The sequence below is a fragment of the Miniopterus schreibersii genome, assembly GCF_964146895.1.
Source record: "Miniopterus schreibersii genome assembly, chromosome: 7".
Classification (NCBI taxonomy): domain Eukaryota; kingdom Metazoa; phylum Chordata; class Mammalia; order Chiroptera; family Miniopteridae; genus Miniopterus; species Miniopterus schreibersii.
The window spans coordinates 3,775,697-3,802,039 of NC_138108.1; the positions used below are offsets into that span (position 1 = coordinate 3,775,697).

Below are 26,343 nucleotides of genomic sequence, written 5' to 3' on the forward strand. Positions count from 1 at the left end.
AATGTAACAGACCCAATAAGTTGAAACTTAAGTAAAGGAAGCTCAGAAATGAGTCGATTCATACAGAAAGCTTGGGATAGAGGCATGGGTATCTCAAACAGAGGAAGACTGGCTGAAGGTTTATAAAAAGCAGTAGTGAGACTCTAGACTGCCTCACCAACCCAAAACAATTAGGCAGCTATCTCTCCTCCCTTCCTCTCTCTCTAAAATCAATAAAATAAAAAAAGAAAACAAAAACAGAACAGCCATGCAGCAAGCCATGAGCATCCAGATTTGAAGAGGTTAGAGGGTCCTGGAAAGGCAACTTCCCAGGAAAGAATGAAATAAAATTATCTTAGGTCTCCCTGTGTGAGAAATACCTACTGAAGAACACTTCATACCTTTTAAAGAGTGTATGAAGACTAATGGTTCAATGAAAATTAATCAGGTGAAAATAAAAATGAGGCAATCATTAACTTCTGACAGACAAAAAGATGAACAAGACCTATGATTCTAACTCTGATGACTAAACTACTATCACCACTTTTCATTCAGCAGATTCCAAAATTATGGAAAAATTCCTAGCCTTGAAAGATGATGATATATTCTGCTATGAATCCATTTGTTGATAAGCTTTTAAAAAAGGAAATGATTTCAGGGTAAGTTCAGTCTTTCTCTCTTTGAAGAGAGTGGGAAATAAGGTAATTTTAAAAATGAAATATTTTAACCGATTTGATGAGGTCAAGCACACTACTCTTCGTGCACCCATGGCCTTCAGTGAATGACACCACACAACTCCAAAATGACAACTTACAGAACAGTAACAAATTAACTGCTCTGCCTCCAATCATATCCACATACACACTTTCTTCAAGACTGTACCTTATGCTACCATTTCTGAGGCCTTCCCAGATTGCACTAGCTAAAATTAGACAACCAATCATTACCACTAACCATTTATTGACGTCTCCCCTCAACCAGAGGGTAAGCTTTATAAAAACAGAGAATTCTGTCTGTTTTAGACTCAGCTATATTCCCAGACTACAACTATAACTGAGTAGATACTCAGCAAGTGTGGGAGGGATGGATGAATATATGGCACACTGAACCAAACCATTTTACTTTTCATTTTCTCTTTTAGCAAGAACTGTATTCCCCCCCACCTCCCAGTTCTTCTTTTACTCTTTTGTATCCTTCCTATCCTAAAGATATCAACTTAAAACTACAACAGGATATAGACTTGCAAGCAGAGACTTAATTTCTCCTATTTGCATATTTTATGGTTTCCTAGGCCAGTCAGAAAACCCAACACCCTTACAGAAAAATGTATTCCGCATTCTAAAACCAATTTTACAAACATATATCCGCATAAAACTCACCCACAATTCTGAAACACCATGAGTTCTTCTCTCAAGAGCTACATTAAGATATTTAAGATAGCCTGGCCGGTGTGGCTCAGCAATTGAGCATCAACCTATGATCCAGGAGATCACAGTTTGATTCCTGGTCAGGGCACATGCCCAGGTTGCAAGCTCGGATCTTCAGCGGGAGGCACGCAGGAGGCAGCTGATCAACGATTCTCTCACTTGATGTTTCTATCTCTCTCTCCCCCCTCTCCCTTCCTCTCTCTCTGAAATCAGTAAAGATATATTTAAAAAAAAAAAAAAATTAAGATAACTGCATATTTATGTTACCCAATCTTAATGTTATTCCTGTTAGATCCTTCTTATTTCCCAGAATGACCAAATTGTAATCTAAGGAGTTTAATAACAAACATGCAGTTCAGACAGACAGCAATCTAACAATAATTACCTTTACTAATCACTAACCCAGAATGCACACTAGCTATTCTGGGACACTGTTGGACTGGACGTTTACTTTTGAAATTTACCTCTTCCCGAAGCTGCCGTTCTCGTTCTTCTTCCAGTTTTTGGATTTCAGCCAATGACAGAGTTGCCTGGGACTGACATGCTGTTGTACTGGACTGCTGGCCCCACGTTGAAGAAGAGGGAAGCTAACAGAAAAGGAAGGCAGAAGAGTGCATGAGGAAATGTGGACAGGAAACAGTCAATAATGTATCGTGCACAAGCAGAGCATTCAGGTTCCCTGTGCAACCCTTTTACATACTATTCTTCCAGTCAGTTGGCTTGTTTTACTTAAATTTTCTGTCACTACCCCAAACCTAAGATTATTTTAAAATAACTTAAAATACACACAATACACTTTTATTTGTTCTATCATTTGGGGATTGCCAATTTGTTGTATCTAGCATTGACATATACAGCAATATACAGCCATAAAGGGAAATGAATAAACAAAAGTAACACTAAATGCAAGGAGGCAACTAGACCATGATGTGTGACTTTCCAGTGAAAGGGTTAAGGACAGATGTCTGAAGGGAGGGCTGAGGTGGACGGCTAATGGAAGACACTAAGCATAGTTCTCAGTCTTTTATGAAAGTCACTATTAACCAAACTGTAGCTTCTAGTCCTGAGCACTAACCTGCTTTTAATCAATTCTATTGTCCTATCCTTTAAAATTATGGACTAAAATAGAGTCTAAATATCTCACTTCTGAATACTTTAGCATTCTCAAAAGCCTGATTATTGCCCAGTCAGAGTGGCTCAGTTTTTAGAGTATCATCCTGTGCATCAAAAGGCTGCCGGTTCGATCCCTGATCAGGGCACATACCTAGGTTGCAGGTTTGATTCCCACTCAGGGACCGTACAGAAGGCAACTAAGATTATCTCTTACATCTCTCACATCTCTCTCTCTCTCTCTCTCCCTCTCTCTGTCTCCCCCCTTCCTCTTTCTTTTTCTTTTTTTTAATTTATCTTTATTGATTTCAGAGAGAGGAAGGAAGAGAGAGAGAGAGAGAGAGATAGAAACACCAATGATGAGAGAGTCACTGGCTGCAGCCCACAACCTGGGCATGTGCCCTGACCAAGAATCGAACCCTGATCTCCTGGATCCTAGGTCGACACTCAACCGCTGAGCCACGCCCAGCTGGGCTCCCCTCTTCCTCTTTCTAAGCATGTCCTCTGGTGAGGATTTAAAAAAAAAAAATGTAGATGCCCTGGCCCTACACTTAAATCAGAAGAGCCAAAGGTGAGACCAGAGAATTTGCATACTTTTGCAATTAGACTATCAGCCAGTTATCACTGATGTCTAAAATCCCACCCATGCACCAGTTCCATTCCTGGTAAGGGCACATGCCCGGGTTGCGGGTTCGATCCCGGTTAAGGGTGGGTATGTGAAGCAACCGACCAATGCTTCTCTCTCTCTTCCTCTCCCTTTCTCTTTCTCTAAAATCAATAACAATTTTAAATAAAAAAATAAAATCCCAGTGAACGTGTCACCCCACAGTACCCTGGAACCAATCCCCAACCTCCCTTCCTGTCCTCTTCCACAGAGCCAAGGCCAACACCAGGAAGAGACGCACCACCTCCTGAAATGGCCTATTTCCCTTTCAGGCACCTCTGAGATTCTTCCCACTGCTGTGCCAAAATATACCTCACTGCACTTTTCGCTCATGATTCACAGGCCTGCTCTCTGGAGTAAAGCAGAACAAATCTAAGTTTTCCCATGACAGACAAATGTCTGCAGATAGCTATCGTTTTCCTTAAACCTTATCTGCACATAAGAAATAATATCCCATCACTCCATCAACACGGCCTCAGGACATTTTCCAGTTCAACCAACATCCTGTACAGCCCCTCAGAACTGCAGTGCATCAATCATGCTTTTCAGAACAAGTCTCTCCCAAAGCAACAGCTAACAGTAGGGAATTGGGCACATTTTGTGACCCCTGAATGCCTAACATCCTTTCTTTTTTTTAATTTACTTTTTTCTACCCTGACATTGCTATCTTACTTTCAACATGACTTTCTATTTAAAAAAAGATTGTGCTCCACGTCCAGTATGACAGCATGAGGAGCTCTGTGGACCACTCTCCAGCAAAACTGGTGAAAAGTATTTTTTAAAAAATAATTTAAAGATTCTGGGAATGCTCCCAAGAGAATACAGCAAATGAAACATTTCTTCAACAAAATCTGCTAAAACTTGGTAAGAACAGTGTCTGTGGTACTTGTACCAAGACCACTCTCTCACAAATCCCAGCTCAGCCAGAGAAACTCCATTCCAGATGAGTGCACCCAGGAACACAGGCCTCTCTCTCCCCCCTCAGCTGCCAGTCCGGGGGCTGGCTTCCTGGAAAAGCACATCAGCACTTCTCAACCTCACTCCAGCTACCTGATGCAAAGGCTAAGTTAGAGGCCAATGCAGCTGAGGTCGGGGCTCCCTTCTCACACCCACTCCTCTTCGTGAAATCGAAACTACTGAGACTACTAGGGCCCTGATTGCCACTGCCCTAGCCCAAAAGACCACCATGCCACCAGGAAAGGCTAATGCCCCTCCCTCAAGAGCTCAACTCTTAAAGCAGGGGTGTCACTACTCAGAGAAAAGCACACCACTGTTCCCAGCCCCAGAGCTGTGACTCAGAGATTTTTGCTTGGGAGTAGAGGTGGGAGGAACAGACTAGAATACAAAGCGCTCCAGACCTCTTCCCAAAGAAACTGGCTTCATTTCCACAGTGTGGGGAATGAGAAGTCTGAGCCTAAGTGCACTTTCAAAAAAGTAGTGAAGGATGAGGAGCACAGCAGCTGGGAGAGAAGAGCAGACTACCTGGAGATACAGGCTCAACTGCCAACCACAGCTTGGTCTCAGAGAACCGAGGAAAGAGCTGAAGGAAGTTGTCCTGGGGTCAGAATAAACCTCAAATACTGACCTCGGGAAGGAGCTACTCAAAGGGGCCAGATTTTGATTGGATCAGTATGGAGCAGCACTAAGCAACTTATGCCCCAGGGCACTTCTGAGAACAATGGAGCAATCCAGCTGCCAACTAGTGGAGCTGAACAGCTGGACGTGGAAAAAGACCATCAAAGAGAGGCCAGTCCAAACCAACATCATCCCAAAGTTACTGTGGGCACACCCACGGCTGCACCCCAGAAGAGCAGCAACAGAGGCTTCACACTGTTGGGGAGAACGGGTCTTCACTACCTAATCCATCCAGTCACAGAACATTAGCACCCAAGGCCACCTGTCTCTCACCACACTGCATTCTAATTTCCTGTTTCTAAGTCCCTATCCTGTGAGCCCCTTGAAGACAGCGGACACTGAGCCTTATTACTAACCACAGACCCCATGTGAAGTTGTGTAGACCCTGCCATAAATCTGCATGGCCCTTCCCAGTCACTCCAGCTCCACCAACTGTTCCACTGCTTTCCCAGGCACTGAAGGTTTGCTAACTACCAGCCATCCCAGCTTCGACACCGGTCCCTGAGACCCAGACAGTCACTAAGCCTTGCTGACCACTATCAATACAAGTCTGCCCTGCTGGCCCTCCCTATTCATTCTCACCCCACCAGCATACTCTCTTTACTGGTCTCCCCGTCTTCACTTTCTACTACTTCAAATAATGCTTGGAATGCTCATTAAACAACATTTTGCATACATCACTTTAACCCAATTTTCAATAATCCCTCATTCCAAACAGCTGCATTTCAAACCCTGTATCATGGTTCCTACTTACAGATTCAAATGTTTGTCTCCTGCTGGCATAAGGCTGGGAGCTTGCTGAGGGCAGGTGCCTTCCCTCATTTACCTTTGTCTCACAGTGCTGAACTGCTCGAGCAGACACTCCAATGTTCACTGAGCTGCATGAAATTTATGAACCATGTACCCTGGCCGGGTGGCTCCGTTGGTTGGAGAACTGTCCCGTACACCAAAAGGTGGCAGGTTCGATTCCCAGTTAGGGTGTGTGCGGGAGGCAACCAATCGATGTTTCTCTCTCCCCTCCCCCTAAAATCAATTTTTTAAAACTTTAAAAAATTTATAAACCACAGAGGTTTACTTTGTTTTGCCTGCAACACTGTCCATGTCCAATCCTTTTATTTATCTCTCTTGTTTAAACGCCTAACACAAAGTACCTGCATCATATTATGTTTTACTGATCAAAAAACCATCATAGTAAATTTAACACTGAAGAAAAGTACACTATGTTACTGCCAGCATCTACCTAACTAAGACGTTAACAAGCAGCTCCTTGCTTGGCAGGCGCCCAGGCTTTTACCTTCATCTGTGCCAGCTGTTGCTGTTGCTGCTGCTGCTGCAGCCTCCGCAAAGCCTCCTGCTGCTGCTGCCGCTGGCGCATCAGCTCCTTGTGCCGCTGGAGCTCCAGCTCCTTCCTCTTCCGCTCCTCCTCCTCATGCCGCAGCCTGGCTGCCTCCTCTTCCATTCGCAGCCGGTTCTCCTCTAATCGACGCTGGGCTTCTTCTTCTTCCCGGGCCCATTTTGCAGCCTCCTCTTCCTTCCCAGAAAGAAAAATAAAAAAGAATAAAACTGTGTGTTTTTAAAAAATATATTTTTTTGAATCAGTTTTGAAGTGACAGAGAAAGGTAGAAACTTTATGATGATATAAGGTAGAGTTGACTATTCTTTTAAAATATATTTACAGTAGTCACAAAGGCCTGGCACGCTTACAGGATAAAATTTTCATTGATTTGCTAACTTCTACATAAAACAAATGTCACTTTGAACATTTGTGACAAGTACTGATCTCCAAGAGATCATTGCCAACGGCAGGCAAGTCTCCCAGAAACTGTTCCAACACTGAGGCAAAGAGCTGCCAAGACCTCATAGGGATGCTGATTAGCAAGAAAGTCTCAGCCAGCGCTGGAACCAAAGCAACTTCACAAGATCACTTCATTCAGTTCCTGGCTCTCACCCCACGTGGCCCACAGGACCACAGGTCCCTCAAAAGAACTCTCTTCAACCCACCCTCTACCCCTCTGGCTGCCTGCAATGGCAGAAAGGCATGGCTGGACTGGAATTAGTGCTAATTGTTGTATAATCTTGGGACTATATTAAGCAGCAGTGAACTGTACACTTTAAAAGAGTGAATTGGGGAACACCCTCAGGCAAAAGTTGTCAACTTGCAGATCTCACATTTGGTTTTTTAAGGGTAGGTCTTTGGATTTCCTCACTGGTAGTCTTTTTTTGTTTGTTTTCCTTCTTTGATATTTTGTTCAGCTTTTATAATTACATGTGGGACGGTTATTACAAAAGGAGGAAGAGCCAGTTACATCTCTTTTGGTAATTTCCAGCAATCTGGAAGACAGGCTATCTGAACACACACTGTCTTCATCACTAATTCCCAGCTTCAAGTAGCACTGAGAAGCAGAAACCATCTGGTCACCTGCTTGCGTAACAATTCTTCCTGCTTCCGCCTTTCTTCCTCTTCTCTTCTCCTCTCCTCCAATCTCCTAAGAGCTTCTTCTTGCTGCTGCCTTTCTTCTTCTTCTCGCTGTCGTCTTAACGCAATCTCTTGCTCCCTCTGGCGTCGTAGGGCCTCTTCCTATATTAACAAAAAAGGTGTGTGTGTGTGTGTGTAACTCTGGGTCTCAATATATTACATCATAATTTGTAAAGGAATAGGCTATATGCTGCAAAGACTCTGTTAATAGCAAACATAAGAAGTATACAGAGTAAAAAGGATATAGGTAAGTTGAGAAGTAGACACATTAAGAGTTAAAATAATTTGTGCCCTGACCTGCTGGCTGCTGAATGGAGCTCGATCCCATGCACCAAAAGGGTTGTGGGTTCAGTTCCTAGTTAGGGCACATACTTAGGTTGCAGGTTCAATCCCCAGTCAGGGTGTGTACCAGAAGGCAACTGATCCATCGATCGATATTTCTTTTTTTCTTAATTTCTTTCTTTCTCTCTCTCCTTCTCTCTCCCCCTCTCTCCCTCCCTCCCTCCCGCCCTTTCTATTAAATCAATAAAAACATCCTCAGGAGAGAATTTAAAAAAAAACACAAAAAATAGTTAAAATAATTTGTATCTAAAGTATAAACAGCACTATACTGTGAAGTCTACTCTGGTTTCCACATTAGCTGCATTTACTGATTACCCCTAGAAAGGGCCACATTAGGACTTTGCCTCAGTTTTCTCCACTGGGACGATGAGCTCCAATTTTTTAATCAGCTGAAAATCTAAGTCTATAGACAGGTCAAATCAACACAGTTACCAAAAATGCCTGGTGAGGTAGGAATACATTCTCCAGTCAGCGGTACTGAGTAAAGCTATTTGTCCCAAAAGTCCCACAGATACTAAGTATACCAAAAAGGGTCCCATTGTCAAATAATTGAGGAAATACTGAGCATCACAGAATTACACAGATTTCCTTACTGCAGTACTTCTTAGGGCCCTTATGCTAATGTAGTGTGACTCTAAGAAATAGTAGTAGTTCTTATCTAATCTCGGCACAGACTCTTTTGTTTTTCACACAGTACCTCCTGTGGGCAACAAGAAGTAGGACATGTGAGGTCAAGTCTAAACTTAGGGGCTATTACAAAGGGGATTCTTTTCATTGGGATCTTTAAAAATCCCGGTAGAAAATGGGCCAAGCACAGGAAAAGAAAATTCCGCAACCCCCCGCCCTCCCAATACAAATGGCCAAAAATCATGAAAAACATTCAATGTCAGTGGTTATAAATACTTAGGCAAAGACTTAGGTACTTCTGAAAACTAACTAGTTTATAAAACCCCAGGAAAAAAGAAAATAGCCCACAATTCTAATGTTTTACTAGGACTAAGGACTATCCCCCCAGTGGCTGTTAGTGACAAGACTCTCCTTTCTAAAGGGAAGTGAGTCTTTTAAGGTTCCAATTCTGTTGTTGACTTGGGATGTACCATCTCTGAGAACTACAGCCTGTGAGAGGATGGGAGAGAGCAGCTACCCTGAAGGCCCTCCTCCAGCGCTAATCCTGCGGTCAGAGTTCTCAGAGGTCGGGTTACCTGTTTCCTCCGGGCAAGTTCTTCTTCCTCCCGCCTTTTCCTTTCTTCTTCCTGCTGTCTCCGGAGAATTTCCTCCTGCTGCCTGCGGAGCTCTTCTTGCCTCTTTCGCTCGTCCTCTTCGCGCTTTGCCCTCATTTCTGCCTCTCTTCTCTCCTGCTCTAGCTGTGATTACACAAGAACACTCTTAGACACCCAACAGGCACAGCAACACCCCATCACTGACGGCGTGGCAGAGAGAAGCCAGAATGTGCAAGCACCACCATTCACTCAGTTAATTCCATGCAACCGGGCGATGACAGCAGTTCTGTAAGAGCTCTAAGCTCAGTAACCAGAACAGTTTATGCCCTTCTAAATTGAGAGCACTCTTGCCCCACTTTTCCCTACCTCCTTGCTCCATACCAGCACTGCACCACATTTCCTGGGTGTGGAAGAGAAAACAGCCAAGAGGAGAATAACACAATTCTCCTGGGGTGGCCATTTCTTTGCTCATTCCACAAAAAGTTCCTGATTGAAGATCTAATGACATGGCTGCAAAGTTTCAACAGCAATTTTGTAAAGGTGCTGGTGTGAAAAATATTATAATTCTTTGAAATCTGAAGACAAACCACTTGACAAATTCTATCCTTTTTAGTTCCTAAATACTAGTCAAATCCAGCACCCAGTCTCCAGTTCCACTGCCCAAGTATAGTTCAGGCCTTCATTTTTCATCCACATGCCTGAGTCTCTTACCTGGTTTCCCAGAATCCAGCTGTGCCCACATTTCCCAGCTCAACACCTAACCTCCCAGGCTTACATTACATTTAAACCATCCTTCACCCCCAAAATAAATCCGGACTTTAACATGACATGGACAAGGACGCTCACGGCTGGCCTGCCTCGTCTTCAGTCTCCTTTGTCATCACCCACTCCTCAGAAGCACCAAGGGGCCAGGCCAGGCCAAAGTACTTCACTGCTTGCTTAGCCAGTACGCTCCCCCTGCATGCCTGAGCCTCTGCAGGTGCTGTAGCCTTCAACTGCACTTTAAATTTTACTATATCCTGCTCTGCCAGCCCTAAATCCTTTGACAGGGTGAAATCCTGCTGTCCCTCAAGTGAAAATTAACTCAGGTATTACTGTCCATTGAAAGTGTCACCCAGTTTCTGATCCCCACCTCTGCAACCAGGTAGCTGGCCCATAATGCTTTCTTGACCTACTTGTCTGTGCATCAACACCCCCCCCCCCCCCCCCGTGCGCGCGCACAACATACACACACACACCACTGCAAGCTCCTATTTTTCATCATCTATGTGTTCCCAGCACAAAGCACTGGGAAACTAGAACACATTCCAGAATTGTTTGAATTATGGTTTCTCGTTCTTGGAGACAGACCCTGACCATGAATCGTTTCCACATTCTGGGGCCTCTAAGGAGACTATCCCTACCACAGGGGATAAAACTGCATTAAATATAAAATAGAAACAAGTCTCTCAGAGGCATGAGAACCCAGAAATCATTACAGTGACACTGCTGATAGACATCCTCCTCTGACAAGTACTAAAACCAAGATTCAAGATTCCTAGCTCCTCCAGAAAATGTGAATGGATCATAGGATCTAACATTAATGTGGAGCTTTTCAGCTATGTGTCTGGGGACACTAAGAAATGTAAACAGCCCGGCCGGGCGTGGCTCAGCAGTTGAGCGTTGACCTAGGATCCAGGTGATCGGGGTTGGATTCCCAGTGAGGGCACATGCACAGGTTGCGGGCTTGATCCCCAGTTGGGGGTGTGCAGGAGGCAGCTGATCAATGACACTCTCATCATTGATGTTTCTATCTCTCTCTCTCTCCCTCTCCTTTCCTCTCTCTGAAATCAATAAAGATATGTTTTTTTTAAAAAATGTAAACAAACATCATTATAAAGATTCCAGGTGGGAACTCAAGCTACAGATCAAGGGTCTAATAGTCCATGCAGTGGATATTTCTTTATGGCCTTAGTATTTGTAACAAGTGTATCTACCATGAATAATACAACTGAAATATACATATGACCACGATCATTAATGTGTCAACCAACCAATCATTTTTAATTGAATTGATTTAAACCTGTAATTTTAATTCTGTTCAAGGTCTTCTGGGAGATATGAATGTGCTTATTATATCAGCTAAGCAGCAGTAAACTAAAAGGGAGAAAAATACAGCTAGCTAGAGATACAGATATCAGTAAACAAATGCCTGTGTCCCACAGCTGGAAAGAATTCTTCCACACACAGCTATGAGGAATGAGTTCAGACCTTTGCAGCTTTGGCCTTCTCCATCTGCTGAAGCTGTTCAAGGGCAGGTCCCGGAGTGGTGGTATCGAGGGGAAGATCCCATACACTACCACCTTCCCAAACTATAAGACAATGAGGGAAAAAAGTGAGGGATGTCAGAGATTACACGCATAGTCATATATCCATGAGCAAAAGAAAAAAGCTGTCTCCCTGTCCCCAAAAGAGCTCTATCATATTCTATATCTGTTCTGCTTTGAAGTCTACTGAACAGCCGGTGGGCTCTAGTTACATCAACAACCTTCAACACATCTACAGGGAAAGCAAGTACCATAAATTTATTGAGGAATTAATTTTATCCTCAAAAAACCCTATAAGGTATCTGTTCACATGCCCCATTTTTACAGACAAACAGCTAATGGTCAGAGATAGTTCTATAACATCCCCAAGGACACAGGGCAAACACGTGGCCATGCTAGTACTGAAATCCACTCTGTGAATCTGATCCCAAAGCCTGCCGTATTTCTAATAGCCGTACCACCTCTTACTGCACCAAGTGGGTTAAAAGGGGCATGGCTGTGGAACTAGAGAAAACTAAGTGGTTGTACAATATTGTGAACGTATTAGATACCACTGAATTGTTCATTTAAAAAATGGTTAAGATTGTGCTATATGAATTTCAATTCAGTAAGAGAGAAAAAAAGAGAAACAGGTACACCTGGAGCTAGGGAGGCCTCTGGAAAGGCTAGGCAGGTCTCACAAACAACACTGAGTCCTGCTGACCTGAGGGTCAGATGTGGAAGTAAACAAGTGAAGGCTCCTGAGTCTGTTTTCCTATTGCCAGCAAGGTTTGCTGACACCACTTTTCAGCATTCTCTATTTTCTACATTCCTATTATAGTCTATTTATGGACCATAAACTATTGTCTATATAAAACAATGGAGTATTTGTAAAGGACCTTGACTACATCATACCCAAAGAAAGTAGTTTTAAGGTACTTATAGTTTCCCCAAAATTGGAGAGTTTTTTAACATACTAACTATAAATGGCTGCCAAGAAAAAATAAGTTACATACAGCATGGGAAGCTGATGAGGGAAGATAGTCAGTCTTCTTCTGCCATAATCCCCAGGGTCAATGTTAGTGAGAGAACTATGGCCTGAACAGCTCAATGGCTCTAAGAAAAATCCCTCAATGCCCATGGTTCCTGAGCATTTTCAACATACACTAAAACGTCCTGTAAGGACTACCCACCTCTGCAGGTATCAGGCCTTAAGAAATGAAAGTGCTCCACCAATAGCGACTTTTAAAAAAATCCCAGCTCCAAACGTTCTAATTTAATGCAAAGAAGAAAAAAACTCCAGAAAATGAGGTAAGATGTTCAATTCAAAGCAGGTTTTTCTCTTTCCCAAATTTCTGGGTACCTGCAGTGTAGCTTAATCAACCCTTGACTCAAAGGAGTAGATCATCATTACTTATGTTATTATTTATGCTATTTTCCACTCTGGCGGAAGAGATCAAAACAATTCTAAAAGACTTTGCCACACTGGTTAGAGCAACATAAAAAAAGAGAGGCTGACTCCAATTCAAGAAATTTATCTACTAAATAATTTCTAGCAAATCCTTAGTCTATTCTGAACACTTTTGATCCTTTGCTGGGGTCTATTTAAAAAAACAAACAAATGACTTTTCATTAATATTCAATGCAAAACAGGTTAAAAAAAAACACAAACAGATTTTTAATTTTTTTTTAAACTGAATTAAGAAGTTAGTTAAGTCTAAATCCTTGGAGCTATGCTGAAGGCCACTCTAAGATTTTACCTGTAGGCTGTGAGGCCGTTGGCTGAAGCTCCCAGATAGACCCAGTATCTGGCACAGACACAGATCTAGTCACTGAGGAAAGGACGCTCTGATCAGACATTCTGCAAAAGGGAAACAGAATTAACTTGTTCTTGTCATTTGCCAAAATAAAGAGGAACTTCTATATTATTTGTAGGTTTTCCAGGTTATTTGGCCAGAAAACTCCACTGTTTTAATGAAATCGTAACACTACCAGAGCCCCTGGGAGAGGAACCACACAAGAGACAATAATCACACTCCAGACTCCTAAGGTCCCAGCAAACAATGATTTCCAAATAATGGATAGACTGTACCTACCACCTTAAACATCCACATCTCAATAAACCAGAGACATGTTATAATGAAAAAACCCCACAGACTCTAAGTCAAAAGGTCTGCATTTTAGTTCTGTCTCTCAAGTTTTCTGTGTATTATGGCAACCAAGTCCTTTAGCCTCTCAGAGTCCCAGTTTGCCCATCTGTAAAATGAGGACCTTACCACCTTACAGGATGGGTTACGGCTCAAAAGAGAAATGTAAAAGGTTCCAGTCTAGTTAACTGAACAGTAAGGTTTTAAAGAGCAGTGACTGATACCTTTGCAGAAGATAAAATCAATATTACCCTGAATGATAATCTGAAACAGCAGAAATTTAACAATTTCCAGCATAATTTCCTTATCCTCTGATCTACCTTAATAGCTTTTGGATTCTGAAAAATTATAACCCTGTGTGGCACTGTTAATACCTTGAGATAGCTAGCACAGGTAGAAATGAGCTTAAAATTCTAGACTACAACTTTTTTGCTTGCTAGTTGCATAAGACTACATTGCTTCTAAGGTGTTATTCTTTGGTTACCATTCCAAATTTATCCTCTGTGTAAAAAGACCAAATAAATGCTTTACCTCCAGCCTATTTTTTAAAACTCTATTCTGTTTTATCACACACCACCACAGTTTTCTGTTGTGTATGGGTATTTTGATACCCGAGTTCACACATACCAGTATCCCCTCCCCCCCCCACGCACATACGAGGACACATCAAGGAGTGACCACCAACCTCATCTTCAGTGCCTGGAACTGCTGGAGAAGAAGCGCCAACTGCTGCTGCTGCTGGGAAGACAGGGCTGCTTTCTGCTGCTGAGCCAAAACCTGTGCATACTGTTGTCTTCAAAAAGTAAAATAAAGTGTAACTTGTTTATCCATATTTATTTCACTTTACTGAGACAATGAAAGACATGGTTCAATCTACCACCCCCCCAAAAAACACCATCAGAAACAGCTATCAAATGTATTTTATAATTTTTCATGAGAATAAGTCACACAAAATTCTCCACTTCATTCTAGAAAGAACTGAACTTACAGATGACATGCTTCTGAAAGGGGGGGGGTCATAAGATATCAAAACTTACAAATTCCTTCAAGATGATAATAAGCCTTATGTCAGAAAACAAAAATAAAAGAGATTCAAATAGCTATTTCCACATGAAGCACCCTTTGTAAAAATAAAATCACTTGTATAGAAATTCTCAAATTTGTTCCAGCTTGGGAAATTTTAGGTAAAATTATTTTCCACCAGATCAAAGGCAGACAAATTTTTTCTGTAAAGAGCTAGACAGTAAATATTTCTGGCTTTGCTGACCATACGCAACTACTCAATGTTGCCATCTTTGTTCAAAAGCAGCCATAGACAAAACACTAACAAATTGGTGTGGCTGTGCGCCAATAAAACTCTCCTTATAAAAATAGGCAGCAGGCTGCCAAAGTCGGCACAGATGACAGCCAATCTTACCTCTTCTACAAAAGGAACACACCACCTACATGATTCTGCCAGCATTCCACACTTCTGACAGCATAAACTTCACTTCTTTCCTATCCTCTCATCTATGTTTTTTCTCTGTAGCATTCAAAGTTGAGCCATTTAGGAGGCACTTAGTTTTTAAAATGTTTGTTGATTATTATTTTAGGAGCTAAAGAGCTTGCAAAATTAGTTATGTGTCATCTTCTGAAAACTTCTGATATTTAAGAAAACCAAACTTAGTGGTAACATGCCACTAGGTGAGTGACTGAAATATCCTAAAACTTTTCATTTTCTGCTAAAAGGTGAGACTTGCAAGCAGATGATACCAAAAGGCCCTTTTGGTGCTGCAGCACACCCCTCTATATTGCTGCTCTTACTGTATTAAGAATTGCTGGTACTGGAGGTGCTGCATCTGGTATAAGGCCGTGAGTTCCTGCTGCCTGGTCAGTCGCTCCTGGTCCAACTCTCCCTGGGAGTGAAGAAATGGGGGAAGAAATGCCATTGAATAAACTGCCAAAGCACCTAAAGCCATTTATTACATATACCTGAAAGCAAAATGAATCCCAGATCTTCACTTCCCACTCCACCTTTACACCCAAAATGCTTAACGATAAAAAACCTTAGGCATCTGTAAAAACTAAACAGTGCCATCTAGTGGAAGAAAGTGGAGTCTGCATTATGAGATTCCCTAAGGTGGGCCAGGTCCTTCTTCAAGCTGCTGTTCTCCCTCCCTTCCTGCCCTTGAAGCAGAATGTTGCACTGTATACTCTAGCTATTGTTGTAACTAAAAAATGTATAACTCTCCTAATATTAAAAGTGATTTATAAATTTGTAGATCATCAGAAATTATAGAATTGGGACAAACAGAAAGGAGTAAAATTATCTAAAGGTTAAAGGAAATGGCACATAATTCAGGGAGTCAACATGTAAGTACGCCTTAAGATAATGAGAAATTTTAAGTTAAACACAATATAAAAGAGCTCTGAAAACTGTAACTCCCTATCCAAAAATTAGATTTTTCTACTGCTATTAATACATCATAAGTTAGAAAAACAGTAAGCTATAGTAAAACCCCAGGTTTTTTTAGCTTATATTTCAAAGAACATGGCAGAAATTTAAATTTGAAAAGCTAAAAGTGAGAGAAATGTGTGTGTATGCGCGCGTGCGTGTGTATGTGTAGTAGGCATAGTTATTTCAGTTTTGAAAAGATTGTTATAGTTAGGTGTGCAGTCTCCGATTAAGACTTTCCTTTGCCTTTCAATTACTTTCAAATAACTAGTTTTTTCCTCTTAGATGCAACATCTGGGTTGTGTTTATAAAGAGAAGCAAGTGCTTCTGTGTCTAATGTGTGCTCTGGGTGAGCTGTAGGGTACTTACCATATGAGGAGGGGGTGCAGGACTGGAAGAGAAGGGAACCCTTCCCCACATTTTCATGATATCACCAAGAGGCTGGAAGCTTTCATCACAGGCTCTCTTCACCAATAGAGACATAGTAAAATAGCCCGCCTGAAACCATTCTGACATCTCCTGGTTATTGAAGGGACCTGTAACAGCACCAATGAGAGGGGAGGGGCAATAAGAACCCTTTCAGGCCAGAGAGAAAAACATTTTCTTGGTTTGATCCTCTCCCAGAGGGACCAACTTGTTTCAGGTGGGACCTGTCAAATAATCTGTAAGATGACCTAATTCCTCTCCAAAGGCGGTGAACAGGCTTCTAACAAAATACAATAAAAAAGATTTCCAAATAAGCCTTATGGCTACACATCCCAAATGCTCAGCAGTGTCTTAATTATTTTAATAGATTTTATTGATTTCAGAGAGAAGGAAGAGGGAGAGACAGAAACATCAATGATGAGTCACGGATGGGCTGCCTCCTGCACGCGCCCTACTGGGGGTTCAAGCCCTCAACCCGGGCATGTGCCCCGACCGGGAATCCAACTGTGACCTCCAGTTTATAGGTTGATGCTCAACCACTGAGCTACGCTGGCCGGGCTATGTCAATATCTTGGTTGTGATACTGTACTACAGTTTTGCAAGAGGTTACCCCTGGGGGAAACTGAGTAAAGGATATGTGGAATCTCTGCATTATTTCTTACAGCTGCATGTGAAACAACAATTATCTCTAAGTACATTTAATTAAAACATACACCCATATGTATTTTAATTAAAACCCTGCTCTAGTGTACTTTACATTGTACAGATCATGAACAAATACATACAGTGCCAGGTAGCGATAGACGCTGTGAAGAAGAGTGAAGCAGGGTAAGGGTGCCGAGAGTGGGAAAGGAGTTACTATGTTGGAGAGAGGTCACTTGGTTAAACACGGTCATGAAACTGACACTAATACAGTCAACAACCAATTTCAGGTTATTAGCAAAGATGCCGAAAGCAGAAATGAATCAACAAACACCCTCACAGCTCTCTCACTCTAAGCTAACTCATGCACCGCACAAACCTCCTAAGGAATTAGTCTAACATGGTGCTACCTCTTCTCAGACATTTTTAATAGTTTTTTATCATTTATATCAACTCCACTTTAGTGAACCATTAAAGCATGGTTTTCCAAGATCACTGTCATCACCTTTCCATGGGAAGAAGACTGAAGTATAGAGAAGGTAAGTAACTTGCCTGCCTAGTTAGCCAGCCAGGATGCCAGAAATGAGGGCATCTTAAGCATTTTGCTTACATCCCTATCGTATTAACATGACATTTTGTCCTGTATTCAAATTATTTTCATTGGACTCCTTTTACCTCCACTGAAATAATAAAGTACTGTGGAAGGAGCCTATAAAAATGCCTCCTATATATAGATATATAAAGAAAGCCTACAGCATTGAGTTCTTTTCCTACTACTATGAAAACTAACGTTAATCACCATCTCACAGAATCTGGAGGTAACGGCAGACACTTGTGTTCAAGTAGTAAACCACCTACCCTGAATTTCTCCCTGAGGATCTTTGTAATACCACTTCTGCATTGCTTCATGCATCGATGGAACCGAGACGCCCTTAGCTCTGTGCTCTTGCAGCTTTGATGCCAGTCTCTCATCATCTAGTGCACTGTCTTGGAGATAAGCCACCATCTTCTCAGCTTGCTAACAGAGAAACAAAAAATGGAAACAAATGATCCTAAATTAATACTTGTACACACAAAAAATGCCCACCTTTTTTGGACCACTTGATCTGTGAAAGACATTATGCAAGGAACATAGCAGGCAATGATTTAATTTTTTCCACGATTCCATGAAACAGGTACTATCCCTCATTTCACAAACGGGTAAAGTCTTACTCGGGGTCTCAAAATTATTAAGCAAACAGAAATAAGATTACAACACAAACTGATATAGATCAAAGCCCAGGCTTCTCATCAACACACTAATAAGAGTACTTTTTTAAATTCATAAGCCATTGGTCAATCCTAAATTGTATAAACTAAACCTGTAAAAACATGCATGTTAACAGAACAAAAGGCTCCATTAGGCCAATTACCAATAAAATCTTTTGCAAGTTTAAGACATTGTCCCCTTTCTTCCTTTCTTCAGCATTTCCTGCCACTAACCAGCCCACCCTGAAGGAAAGAGAATTTCTTCTGTAGAAAGTAAGCTATCGTTTACTGTGCACATAAACAGTGGTATAGACAATTTTAGGGAAATTTAGAAACATGATATTAAGATGTTAATATCCTAGGAGATGAACTATTTCCCCTGTTATATTTTAGGCAAAATATATAGAAGACACAGTACCTATCCACAGCTGCTTGTATTCGCCATTCTTGGCATTCCATTAACTTCCAAAGTAAAAAGAAAAAAGAAAAGCAAACAGCTAAAGGCAACCTCAGAAGAGCAAAACATAACCTGACATAATAACTACTACATAGCAGAAACTTATAAGCATGAAATGATTTGAAAGACAATTATTCATACAAATAAATACTAGACATACAAGCAACTTTTCCAGTACATAAAATCTGGTGCACAAAAGTCCCATTTCTGAATATTCAATTTAATGCTTTCCAATTTTTACGGCAGTTGGAGGGAGAAAGAAAGAATTATGATTTTTACCTGCTCCAAATGCTTGAGACCCTCTTCATCATCTGGCTCTGTGGAAACACTGCCCATACCAGGAGCACCTACAACCGGTGTTTCAGCTGGCCGCAGGGCAGGACTAGGATTAGGAAGAGGAGGTGGCAGAATGAGGAGAGGAGAGGGTGTATCTGAAGGAAGCTGAGACAGGGGTTGCTGGCCATCAGGAACCATTTCTAGAGGGGAAAAGACATACACAGATGAAAACCCTCTAAAATATAGAGAATCCTATGCAGGATAAGTCTCTATTAGCAAGTTGAGCTAGCTTGCTAAATGGGCTCAACGGAAATGTAAGCTGTGTCATGAACACCGCAGCTACTTCGAAAGAAGTGCAGTATTTCTCCCCAGAATGACAGAAGGACCTCCCAGAATGACACAACATAAGGATGAGAAAGTATCTAGAAGGGCCTTCTACAGTGCCTACCTGTGTCACCAGAGCACCTACTACCTACTGAAAACAAACGGAGTTAGTCTAATCCCTTCTTTACAGCATGTCTCAGAACAGTCGAGACCGTTAACAAAGCACTGCAGATCTTCTCAAAGATGGCATATTTTATCACCAAAACCTTTATTAAAAATATCTGCAGTTACCTTGAATAAGTACTTTTCAAGTCATAATTAATATAACTCAATACATTTTATTTGTAGGATACAGAGAAACACTTGGAGTCTCCCTGTATGGTGCAAGAAGTTCTCAGTAAGAATAAAGGCTGCAAAAGAGGTTCTGTGTTGGTTCTCTTTCTAACTTACCCGTATGCAGGCTCCTAAGAAGGAAAGGGGGATGGAACTAATTAGATACAATTGTAGTTTCCCCTTTGAAGCCTTATTTGTTCAATTACTGAGAGTGTCTCTAAATTCCTGTTCCTCTCACTCTTTCCTTCCTTTACCAAATTTTTTTCAAAAGATGGTCTACTATAAGCTGTGTCCACTTTACCACCACCCGCACCTGCTACACTGTGACTTCCCCTCCGCCCCTCCAGGAAAGCTTCTCTATCAGAGACAAGCAGCCTCTTCACCCAGCCTCTCACTACCCTGTTCCAGGCTGAACGGTCTCCTTCCTTAGTTTTCCTGCGTTCTGCCCCACACTTGCCTCTGAAGATTTTTTTCTGGCTCCTCTTTACCCTCTAAAAATCGGAATTATAGCTGGGAACTGAAATTACCCAAGGTTCCGTTCTCAGCGCACTTCTCGCCCTAACAAGTGCATGCAATTTTATATTCTCATTCTCTCTGGCCCTAAACTCTATCTTTGCAGTCACTCAAAGCTGCGCTCTGGTCTCTACCTAACTTCTCATTAACACCTCAGAACCAATGTCCAAAGCTGGATTCATTCTCTCCCTTCCGAATGTGCTCCACTTCTACTCTTCTTCCTTGATGGCAGCATAATCCTCTCAGGCACCTCACTCGTCTTTAACTCTTCCCTTTCCCTTGCCCTGATATACAAGCAATGACTATGACCTGCCAATTTCTACTTTGAAATCTCATCTGCCACTACCTCCCTTTACGGGGTGCACTGCCTCCATCATGACTACTTGGAAGCCCAACAGGTCACATTGCACCCACCTGTTATCACAACCATCACCTACATACAGCTGTCAAATCCAGGTTCCAACCATGTTTGCCACCATTCTCCTTTCACACCTCATGCTTCATCTAAATAAGAACAGGAACTGGCTCCTGACCATGCTTGGACCAGCCCCACTTCCTCGCTTTAGCTTTCCCTGCTACCTAGTACCAGAATGGCCCCTCCCAATTTATCCAGCTACACCTACCTCCAAATTCTATATATTATTCCAAGACAAACTCAAAGACACTTGCTTCCTGAAGCACTGCAGTAGTCTACCAGTCATGAATTCATACAATTCCTCTTTCCCTAGATTACTGATAATACACATGCTTTATCTCCCCTAAATCCAGAGTTTCAATCTTTAATGCACATCTATGAACTTTCTCAAAATACACATGTATTTTGACCCTATACTAAAATTTCAAAATGTACAAGTCCACAGTGCCTGATATAGATCGTAGAGATTCAAATACTTGCTGAATTCATTCATTCAGCTTTGTTCTAGGCACACAAAAACGAAAAAAAAAAAAAAAGCCTTGGTTCAAGCCCCCACAATATTAGTTTATTGGGCAAAAAAGATAAGCAGATCTTTATAATGTTGTACTGCTATTTTAGAAATGCTGCTTAAGAAACAAGACACCTAACCTAGCTTGGGAACATGGGATGGGAAAGAGTGTCAGGTTGAGAGAACAGCATGTGCTAAGGCACAAGGCAAGGGAACAAGGCACATTTCAAGACCTAACAGGCTGCGATGCTGGTGAATAGAGCAGGAGAGAGAGGCCAGTTGCTGAAACCGCACAAAGGGAGGCAGAAGCCTGACCATGCAAGGTCTCACAGGCCATGTTAAAAGGTGTGCATTTTTATGGTGAATGAATCAATTAACCCTTCAACACCAGGCCTTACAATGTCATTTTTTTAATATGTACAACATGGAAATAAATATTAATATTGCTTACTAAGGTATATGAGCAATTTAAAATCAATACAGTAACACTGGAGAAGATATACTTTAAGCTTATTCTATAGCAAAGGTGATGGGAATCCCACAGATTCATGCATGTTCTTTCTGGCCTAATTTGGAATAACGGCACTTTGGTGTGTCATCTGGACACACACATAGCCTTTACATGAAAGGAAAGTTCCTGACTGATGTGAGAATCAAACTACTGCAGAGGATCACAAACCCTTTGCTCGACTGATGCCAAGGTGGCTATGTCATAACATCCTAGGAAGTGTGACAGGATCCTGAGCTCCACCCCTGCTTCCTCTAACTCTGTTCTGGTGAATTCTGGGATGGACGCACACGTGGGAAGCCGAGTTCACCTAGGTTTGTGAGTAAAACAATGTATTCTAATAACCCACCACTGGAGGCGGTCTGGAAGGCATAAAGAGAAGCCTATCTTACCAGCCAGCGAGCACGGCCCCAGCAGAACCGTTTTAGCTTGAGGACTCTGTAAATACATACCGTCCCCTCTGCTGGGCACTTTGGTTGGCAGACTACTTTCCGTCCGACTCTCCTCTTCAGTTTTTTCTGTTTGCTCAGTTTTGGGTTCCTCTTTCCTCTCAAACTGCGGTGCTTCCTGAGGCGGATGGTCTGAAGGAGTACCTGGTCTAGCAGATGATGTTAAGATTTGAGGTGTTTCCTCACTAGCTTCTGTAACATGAAGTAATCTTAAATTAACAATTTAGGAAACTTTTGGTTTAACAGAAAAAAAGGTAAAGACAAAATTGCACCTTACCGACTCCTATTCTGTCTATCTTCTCTCCCTCTTTCTTATTTGTCTTATCAGGTTCTTTGGCTTCTTCGTTATGGCTGCCCTCAGAGTCAGAGCACTCCTCCGCTTCCTCTACTGGCCGGAAGTCCATCTCCTGCTCTTCTGGAATAGGCTCTTTCTGTACTTTCTGTAACAAAAAATAAAGTCAAAGGTTAATAGCACATTTGGATTTGTTAGAAGGCAGTGCCTGTCATAACATTTAAAACCAATTTCTTACCTTTAGAGAGAGGAATGCTCCAGAAGAGTCAAATGTGCCCATTTCTTCCTCAGCATCCTCTAAGCACCATTCAGGCAAGCTGTCCCTGTCATCGTCAATGCTGCCACTGCCAGTGCGAACCCTTCGGTAACCCCGTTCATCATCCCGATCTCGAAAATCGAACTCAAACCTTCGCCGCCGTTCCATGTGTTCCCTCCAGCCTGCAGAACGAGGGCCATCTGGGATCAGGAGGAGGACACAAGCCTTAGAAAAGCTTTGTGACAGTATTGGAAAAAGAAAACGGATAGGAAATAAAGGAGAACACTACAACTGAAAGCAAACTCAAATGGCTCAACCTGCTAAACAGAAAACTAGGCAATTCACATGAGGTTCAGAGCTCAGCACACGGACACTATCACTAGGTGAAAATAATTATCTTCATTAAGTACTGAGGCACAAGACTCTAAAGCTTTAAAAGATACATTTAAAACAAATCACTTGTAAAGGACACTTTATTCAAAGTATAGACTTCTAATAAGCTTTGGGTATCTAACTGAAATGCTGAATCACCTACTCCTAACTCAGATTTAGCCCTGGAGTTCTTTCCATACTGAAGTCCATGCCTTCTTTCTGGCAGGTCTGTGAAGCATCTTCTTTCTTCTCCTGGAAATATAAGACCAGCTCCCTGTGACAGTTCATATCAAAATCATCATGCCTACCTGCCAGTGCCAAGATACCATTTGTAACTCTGATTCCCAACAAAAAGTCATGGAATTACAGCACTGGTGACTATCATGGAGATTTTACATAGCCCACTATCCTAATTTTATAATTTAAAAAACAAAACCTGTGACAGCAGAAGTTAACTTGCAAATGGCAAAACAGAACTAGAATCCAATTCTGTATCCTATACTGCTTTTTCCATAACAACATGCTCCCTTTCTTGCATCTCTTAACTCTCCCTAGAGAGTTATTTCCGTATAACACCTCCAGGGACATTCCTAAATCCACCCTAGCATGCTATTTATTACATCCACTGTCCACCAGAAAAACATTGCCTAAAAATAAAAGATCCTATTTAATTTTTTCTAAAAAAGAATGGGAAAACTTGGTAAAATATGACAAACCTGAGTCTAAGAGAGTTAAAAAACAACAAAAAAAGGGCAGGTTTTAACATATTAGAATTTTCTATCCTTGAAAGAGGTAGATTTAACCTATTAGAATTTTCTATCCTTGACTGCTTTCTCTGTGGGAGATACATAAAGAAATGAGGGCAGCCCAGCCGGGCGTGGCTCAGCTGTTGAGCGCTGACCTAGGATCCAGGAGATTCAGTTCGATTCCTGGTCAGGGCACATGCCCGGGTTGTGGGCTCAATCCCCAGTCGGGGGCGTGCAGGAGGCAGCCCATCAATGACGACTCTCTCATTATTGATATTCCTATCTCTCTCTCCCTTCTTCTCTCTGAAATCAATAAAGATGTATTCTTTAAAAAAAGAAAAAAAAGATGAGGCCAAAGCAAAATGTTCTTACTACTGAGGCTCAATTTGCTAAAACCAGCAATCTAAAACTCAAACTGAAAACCAAAGGGCAAAATGTACAAACGCCAAATACAGGTCGCATACTGCCAGCCACTCACAAAATGGTAAGAAAAAGTCCCACATCCTCAATCCTGTACTTATACCAACAAAAAACAATTTACGACCTTCTATGAAAATTAAGGAATGTTATATCCAGATTGCTTAAATGTAACCTACTAGAGTCATTATCAGAAGCGTTCGTGATCAAATGTTGATTTTCAGAGCATTCTGTCTACTGCTGTCATTTCTAAACTGTAAGTATGTGCTGTGATAGGAATCTATCCTTCCAGGCATCTGGCTCACGTTTCCCTCTCACTGAGTTTCCTAAGTTCACCTCTCAGAGTGGACACTTAGCTGTCCTAATGCACCATCTCCACATGTATCCAGCTGTGCACCCTACTTTAATAAAACCAGATTCCATAATTCTGTTGTCTTATCAACAGTAAAAATTAAAAAATTTATTCATGGAAGCAAATGTAGCAGATAAGGCATATCTACAGCTTAAGACTGACCACTGCTTTAAAAACCTTACATTGGAACTAGTTTGATGCTATTTTCACAGGATAAAATCAGTTAAAATCGTTATATTTAAAATTTTAATCAAATCCTAATGAAAGATTAACTAAACTCTAAAAAATGTTAAGAGTAACTTACAACAACTGATATAATCAGACTCAATGTTTAGTATGCTGGGTTGAGTTATAATATTCATTTTTTGAAATGCATATTTATGGTGTTTCTTCAGTCCCATATATTTTTTTTATCCCCCAAACTATCTTTTAAAAATATATAAATAAAAAATTTTGGAAAATTGTCAAGTTGATGACAAATAAAACTGACGTGAAAGTCAAATATTAGGGAGAAAGATTTCGAAAAAACAATATATATCCAAAATCTAAGTTGTTGGTTAAGGAGGTTTGATGGTAGAATATAACACTCAAGTTTTACTTTGTTCATCTCCCTTTAACAGAATCAACATCCACCGTTTTGAGCTCAGAAACACTGTTCATCTTCCAAAACATTCACCTTGTTTGTTTTTGATCAGCTGGAATTTTTCTTCTCCCTCAGCCCAGATCCTGTCCATTCTCACTGGCTGCTTGTTGGGAACATAGCCTACAAACCCTCTGCTAGCAGGCAAGCTCAGCACAAAATGCCGTTATGCCTTGAAGAGAACGGTAACATTTCGTTGCCCAGGACACAGACTGATGAGAACTGCCTAGAAAACTATGATGTAAACAATGCCTACTCATGACAGAAAACTCGCCCAAGAGGCAGTATTGAAGAGCCAGGGAAAAGCATACCAACTTTATCCAAAGACTGGCTTCACCAAGCTTCTACCTATCCACACAACTCCACAGAGTACTCTAAATACCTGTTAGAATGTTCACTCTGACCAAGGCTAGTGGTTTTGCTACTAACCTGTTTTTAAGAAGTAAATGTAAACAGTTTACATTATTATAATATTCTCTATTAAAGGTAAGCTCTCTTGCCATGTGGCTGATAGATAATATGTTATGCACATGAATTTCAAAAGACATGTATACGCTCTTTGTACACTTTAGTTCTGCATGACTCCACGATTCAAGCTACAGTGGCATCTGATTCTCATGAGGCGTGGAATCAGCACTTTGGCAGGGGATGAACTCTGGCACAAAGCACCAGTGTCTTCAGTTACCAGCATATCTAATGTCAGGGAAGAACAGTTGGAGGCATTCTTAAGAATCAAACAGAAGAACTTATAAAACCACTAATCACTACTATTCTCTCCTTTTTTAAAGTTAGAGGAACAAAAGAATGAACTTATGATTCATATGTTTTTGACCTGGGTTCAAAGTTTATTCTTTAAATAAGCGTAAACACATTTTCAGGACAAAAAAAATTTGAAAGAATCAATCCTTTCTTATGCGGAGGGGGGCATTGTAGAGGGAGCATGTGTCCCCAAGCGAGCGTGTAATTATACATTTGTAAGTTTTAAAGGGTGATGAAAAAGGACAGAGACTTAGACAGAACCAAATGAAATCCTCTCAGCTGTGCAGTTAAGGGCAAGTGCTTCCTGTGAAACCATATTATTTGCCCCAGAAAAGTAAGAGTGATTTTAATCAAATGAATAGATGGGGAGAATTTTTATGCTGAAATTTTTTTGTAGTAATAAGACTGTGATGATATAATCATGGACTTTTTTTTTTTTTTTTAACCAACTTATCTTTTCCACTTACTCCGTAACAATTTCCACCAAATCCTCAACAGAATCCTTACCAGGACTATGAGGCCGCCACCTCTCCCCATCCCTTCTTGATCCAGCTAGTCGCCAACCTCCATCTTCATCTTCTCCATTTTGTTCCTCTCTAAAAATACGCCAATTGTCACTTTCTGACCGTATAAATTCATGCTTTCTCCCCACTGATGTTGGTCCACCTTCCTCAAAATTTGGTCTCCCTGT

At 41.4% G+C, this 26,343-nt stretch overlaps 1 protein-coding gene across 2 annotated transcripts in view; it reads right to left on the reverse strand.

The window, feature by feature from the left end:
• GIGYF2 (GRB10 interacting GYF protein 2) overlaps positions 1-26,343 on the reverse strand; it is a 97,712-nt gene that overhangs the window by 12,738 nt on the left and 58,631 nt on the right. The window contains exons 10-24 of one of the 2 annotated variants that reach the window (XM_081143029.1): positions 26,160-26,339; positions 22,349-22,566; positions 22,096-22,258; positions 21,822-22,010; positions 18,772-18,968; positions 17,646-17,805; positions 16,089-16,255; positions 15,089-15,180; positions 13,971-14,078; positions 12,899-12,999; positions 11,104-11,204; positions 8,836-8,997; positions 7,235-7,393; positions 6,110-6,346; positions 1,871-1,993 (exon numbers count right to left, since the gene is read on the reverse strand). In XM_081143029.1, coding sequence (XP_080999155.1) covers positions 1,871-1,993; positions 6,110-6,346; positions 7,235-7,393; positions 8,836-8,997; positions 11,104-11,204; positions 12,899-12,999; positions 13,971-14,078; positions 15,089-15,180; positions 16,089-16,255; positions 17,646-17,805; positions 18,772-18,968; positions 21,822-22,010; positions 22,096-22,258; positions 22,349-22,566; positions 26,160-26,339 — 2,357 coding nt within the window. The remainder of the gene's footprint in view (positions 1-1,870; positions 1,994-6,109; positions 6,347-7,234; positions 7,394-8,835; positions 8,998-11,103; positions 11,205-12,898; positions 13,000-13,970; positions 14,079-15,088; positions 15,181-16,088; positions 16,256-17,645; positions 17,806-18,771; positions 18,969-21,821; positions 22,011-22,095; positions 22,259-22,348; positions 22,567-26,159; positions 26,340-26,343) is intronic. The other variant, XM_081143030.1, reaches the window with a different exon arrangement.